Below are 6,000 nucleotides of genomic sequence, written 5' to 3' on the forward strand. Positions count from 1 at the left end.
ATTAAATCATTTGCTCACCAACAGATCCTCTGCAGTGAATTGGTGCCGTCAGAACAGGAGTTTAAACAGCTGATAAAAACACCACAATAGTCCACAAGTAATCCACATGACGATGAAGTTCATCAATTCATGTCTTGTGAAGTGAAAAGCTGCATGTTTGTAAGAAATAAATTTCATATATGCTTGATCTGTGCATATTTATCTCCTGATTCAGACAAGATGACTTGTTACACTAGAAAAAGCAATATTACGGATTTAGGACTTCAGCCGTATGCATTATGTATGCAAAATGATGAATTTATTACAAACACGCAGCTTTTAGCTTTACAAGCTAATACTTTTATAAGCTTTTAATACTTTTATTTGGACTCTAATTACGACGGCACCCATTCACATTGTGAGCAAGTGATGCAATGCTAAATTTCTTCAAATCTGTTCTGACAAAAAAAACAAACTCATATACATTTAGAGTAGACTGGTAGATCAGTACATTTTCATGTTTGCGTCGACTATACCTTTAAAGCATATCCTGTTAATGACTACTTTATTGATTAGAAGTTGAAAGCTAAATGTACCCAGAGAATGACAATGCACTGAAATTGTGTGCATCTTAAAACATGCAGTATTTATGATTATAGTGAACTGCAGAGAGAGAGAAAAAAAAAAAAAAAAAAAAAAATTCTCTCTCATAACAGCCGGCAGGGATCAAAACATCACACGCAGTCAGATTTTATGAGACTTAATCCATGGCAGCATATCAACTAGGCTACATCATGCAGAACACACCCACACAAACCATGCAACAAATATACAAAACCTGAAATAAACCATGCATTAAATATAAAACTGCATTTACAAACCTCACCAGTTCATAATATCCTGTTACATATCCTATCACTTCAGCCCAGGTATGCACGATGGTGTTTCTTAAGATGATGCTGAGTGCATGAGTATGCAGAAAACAAAACCTCTCTCTGACTGCATTTGTCTAAGCATCTCCTCTCTCTCTCGCTGCAGTGCAGACAAAAGCAACAGCGCTGCAGTGACGGGCCTGTGTGGGGCGACAGCCAAGGTAAAGCCCAGCCCATGCGTCTCTCTTTTCGAGAGAATAAGGAGAAAAACACCTCACACAGAGTTTCTTCCTTCCTTTGAGTTTATTTTACACAGCAAACCAGTGCAGAACACAGAGACACACACAAACTCATATTTTACCTTCAGTTTGGGTTTTAGAAACTTGGACATGGTAACAGGTGTCTCGGGGGAGGCTACAAGGCGTAATGTAAAAACATTATTGGTTAAAACATTGAGACTGGTTAATAAAACCGGGACAAACGTACATAACAAGGGCTGCATGATTAATAGTACTCTAATCATGATTTCTACTCCTCTTGTTTTATTAATCATTGCGATATTGAACAGCTGGATAAATTTTACCAACTGCAAAATTTTGCTCAAAGGGAAGTGTTATACAGCCAGTCTGTGTTCCTTTAAGAGGCCGAAGAAACATTTGCTGCAAACCTACAAATGACGACCTTTGTTAAATTCAAACGTTAATCTTGACTATATTGTTTGCGAATATGGCTGCAGAATAAACACACTTATGCAACCTCTGTGCTACAATAAATCTTTGTTTTTTTAATAGAAATACCATAAAATAATTTGAACTTATTAGAAATAAATTTTGCAATTTCATTGTTTCAGTTTCTGAAAGCTTTAAAGGTTTTACCAGTTTATAATGTAGTCTGTGATAATGTACATTACCAGTCAAAAGTTTTTGAACAGTAAGATTTTTAATTTTTTTTTTTTAAAGAAATCTCTTCTGCTCACCAAGCCTGCATTTATTTCATCCAAAATAAAGCAAAAGCAGTAAAATTGTGAAATGTTTTTACTATTTAAAATAACCATTTATATATATATATATATATATATTTTAAAATGTAATTTATTCCTGTGATTTCAGAGCTGAATTTTAGCATCATTACTCCAGTCACATAATCCTACAGAAATCATTCTAATATGCTGATTTTCTGTTCAAGAAACATTATTATTATTATAACAGTTGAGTATTTTTTTCAGGTTTCTTTGACGAATAGAAAGATTCAAAGATCAGCATTTATCTGAAATAAAAAGCTTATGTAACATTATACACTATACCAAAATTTTGGAGTTAGTATTTTTTTTTTCTTTTGGGAAAGATATTATATAAATGAATACAAAAAATTTCTATTTCAGATTAACGCTGTTCTTCTGAAATTTCCATTCATCAAGAAACCTGAAAAAAATTCTATCCAGTTGTTTTCAACCAAAACAATAAATGTTTTTTGAGCAGAAAATCAGAATATTAGAATGATTTTTGAACGACAGTGTGACTGGAGTAATAAAGCTACAAATTCAGCTTTGAAAACACAGGAATAAATTACATTTTAAATTATATTCAAATAGAAAAGAGTTATTTTAAATAGTAAAAATATTTCAGTATTTTACTGTTTTTGTTGTACTTTGAATCAAATAAATGCAGGCTTGGTGATCAGAAGAGCCTTTAAAAAAAAAAAAAAAAACCATAAAAATCTTACTGTTCAAAAACTTTTGACTGGTAGTGTATATATGATAATTTAGAAAAATTAAGTAAAAATCCTGTGTATAAATTGACATTCTCTGGAATTTTGTGCAATATACACTACAATATACAATGCGTGTTTATACAATCAAGGCCTGGCTAAAATCAGGTCCTTTTGAGCCAAGGTAGAGCATGCAGTATTATATCAGCTCATACAATGCAATAACACAACGCAGACCACAGGAAAGAGAGCATCTGATACATGTCAAAGTGACAGCGGAGATGCGAATGCAAAATAGGGGTGTCCATTAGAGACTGGTAAATAAAGTAGACCACTTCAGGTTTGTGTTACTCCAGGATGCAATGTGAAACCTGAACAGACAATGACACAACATATAACGTTCGGCCTGTTTTCTATCAGCCTTACGTGGCATCATCCTAAGACAACAGTGACTGGTATCTGAATAATATCTGCATCATTATGGAAACACAGCTGCTATAAATTCAATAATTAAGTATTTTTCCAGTAGCACCCTAATGACAAACACAAATCATTTCTATTTGTCACAAAACCATTGAGAAGATTTCTAAAACATGGCAGATTTAATCAACTATTCGCCTTATAACAGACTGCAAAACTAAAAGTATGGGACCATGACACTTGGGAGGGGTCAACTAAAATAGTTGCACAGCTGCACAAAGGCAACATGTCCCAGAGGAAACCCCCACCCACCCTTACGACCCTTACACCCTGCATGTTATAAGTTACGTTATGAGAGAGGAGACCACACCCTTTGATAGATTCTCAACAATTTCAGCACGCATGCCGTCAGCTCTTGAGGAAACAGGACGAGGAGAACAATGAACATTTATGTATTTGTTTCCGAAACACACTAGACTGTCTACACTGTTATATAGAGACTGACAAAAGTGTTACATTCCAGACGCTGATATGATACGCAGTGCAAGGTTATTTCATAATGCGTAATTGCACTGAGGCACCAGATCTGAAAATAGGCCTCAAGTGCTGATTAAGGGCAACTAAAAATGTAACTGGAAAAGTAATGTTATTAGAGATAGACTGATATTGTTTTTATATCTGAATATCTGATACGGATTAGCTTTTCGTGTGTGATTTCAGAATATAATATTTTTTATGGTACATTCAGAATATTATAACTACTGTTCTATTTCTGCTTTTTAGCACAAAAATGATTGCACTATTTAAAAATATATATTTTTTTAATAAATATAAATATATTATATATGACTACTGGTGTTATTTATGCCATTAAAGTCATGCAAAATTATTTTGCAAATTAAATGGTTGCACATTTATTTTCATCTTTGGTGCCAATTAATAATAATTATTTAGTACAGAGCAGTTTGTGTGTCTGATTTTAAGAACGTAACATTTTATATAACATTCAGAACATTTTAACTACTGTTTTATTTTTGCTTTTTAGCACAATTGCACTAATTGAAAAATTAAATTAAAAAAGCATTTTATGAACATAAATATATCATATATAACTACTAGAGTTATTTATGCCATTACACAAAACTATTTTGCGATCTAAATGGTTGCACATTTATTTTAATCTTTGGTGCCAATTACTATTATTCAGGACTAAATTTAATTACAAATTATTTGTATTTGTTTGAGCAAGTGATTTATTCATTTATTTTCTTATTATATTTATTTATTTATGCAGGTTTAGTCCTCCATATATTATCAGCAAATCTGACTTCTTTCGACATTATAACGAATAAGGGGCCCAGTATGAATATTCCAGTTTATAAGTAAAGCATGCTAATGTCTGAACACAAAAACATTCATCTTTTTGACTTCAGCAGCTTTTTTTATATGCTCAGCAGGGCTGTTGGCACATCAGCAGTTGGCATGCATATTAAGTCAGTGCTTTGCTATAAAAATCTATGCGTTCAAAAAGCAACGGTGCAAATCGTTAAAATCTTGCAGGCATTTTCAGAGGCTAAAATTTTTATTTTTTCCCCCAAACACTTTGCATAAGCCAGAAAACAATGCAGTACAGAATATGGTTTAGTGACAATTTAACACACACTATCAAATACTTTGCCCTCTCATATATCAATCCACACAGTTTAGCCAGATAAGTTCAATTTAATTATTAATAAAATAATTATGTCCTGCCTTAAAAGAGTTTATGCAGCACATTTCATTTAATAACAATACAAACACTGTATGTTATTCAAACATTTTATAGAAATTAACCATTATCTAACCAAAACTCAAAGCTATGGTTATGCATATTTATAATGAACACTGTACATATAAGAAAACCATCAGAAAACAATGAATGTCAAGCAAAAGCCCAGGCCTCATATCAGAACATTAATCCAATGACAGACTGAGAGAGAAACTGGTCTGCTGGGCGGATCCTCTATAGCTTGAATGTCTATAAATTCACATTAAGCCAATGAAAATACACATTTGTGTATTCTGTATCGTTACAAAAAGGTGCACTGTTGAAACGAATGTCTTTGTTTGGATGAGCATTTGGAATTCAGGAAGGTTGATGGTTTATCTGCAAGTACAGATGCCTTCCATATAAACCTAATTAATATAATTAGAATTCTATTTAATCATTTAGCATGTCCTTATGCAAGCACATAGATTAACATCTTGCACGCTGTCCTGTATCCGTGCATGTTTAATTTATAACGTAGCCGTGAATATAGGTTAGCTCCGCAGCTAACGTTAACGACTCTATTGGGCAGGGCAATGAAAAGCTTGTCTGAAAAACGTATATAATTCATAATATTTGCACAACTATGTAATAACAGTACATTTATAGTTGAATGAAAGAGACGTGCTGTTCTGTATATCACTGAACAGACGAAAACCGTCGTTGAAACGCCCAGCACGGCCCTCAGCATAGCAAACGCGACATGAACCCCAACATTCCTTTAGTTCTGCACTAAAACGTCCATGAATTATGTTTTCTTTGTACAGGTGCTCAACTGTACAACTGAATTAATGTATAAAAACCTACCTTGGCGAAGGTTTTGTTCTGTTTTTCTGGGGCTGGGTGGCAACGGGTGGCGACCTCAACGAATGAAATAGCAGCGTACCGCGAGTGATCGAATGAAACGAGCAGAGCGAGACAGTGACATCATGCACTGCAGCAACGAGCCGAACGCTGACGGAAAATGCCGAAGCGATCTAGAGCGCCCCCATAGTGCTTTGAGTATTTTTAAAGTTCTGTGTTCCACACAAACCAAAAATGTATGTGTAATGCATTTATTTAGATGTCTGTAAATAACAGAAATAAATGTTGGCTCATTTGATTTAGCATTTCGAAAGAGAGTAAATTTTATTTGCGTATTTTAGCAATTTAATTTGGTGAATTTCCTGACTGTAATGAATTTCTGTGTCTGTTTTGTTAAATTCCTGGCAGTAC

The 6,000-nt window shown here is 33.8% G+C and overlaps 1 protein-coding gene across 8 annotated transcripts in view; it reads right to left on the reverse strand.

Moving 5' to 3' along the window:
- Positions 1-5,682, reverse strand: part of sptan1 (spectrin alpha, non-erythrocytic 1) — a 38,097-nt gene extending 32,415 nt beyond the window's left edge. For all 8 annotated transcript variants that reach the window (XM_051092333.1, XM_051092332.1, XM_051092328.1 and 5 more), the window contains exons 1-2: positions 5,593-5,682; positions 1,213-1,265 (exon numbers count right to left, since the gene is read on the reverse strand). In XM_051092333.1, the coding sequence (XP_050948290.1) occupies positions 1,213-1,242 (30 nt within the window). In that variant the 5' untranslated portion in view covers positions 1,243-1,265; positions 5,593-5,682. The remainder of the gene's footprint in view (positions 1-1,212; positions 1,266-5,592) is intronic.
- Positions 5,683-6,000: the final 318 nt, after the last annotated feature.

The sequence above is a fragment of the Labeo rohita genome, chromosome 21, assembly GCF_022985175.1.
Source record: "Labeo rohita strain BAU-BD-2019 chromosome 21, IGBB_LRoh.1.0, whole genome shotgun sequence".
Taxonomy (NCBI): domain Eukaryota; kingdom Metazoa; phylum Chordata; class Actinopteri; order Cypriniformes; family Cyprinidae; genus Labeo; species Labeo rohita.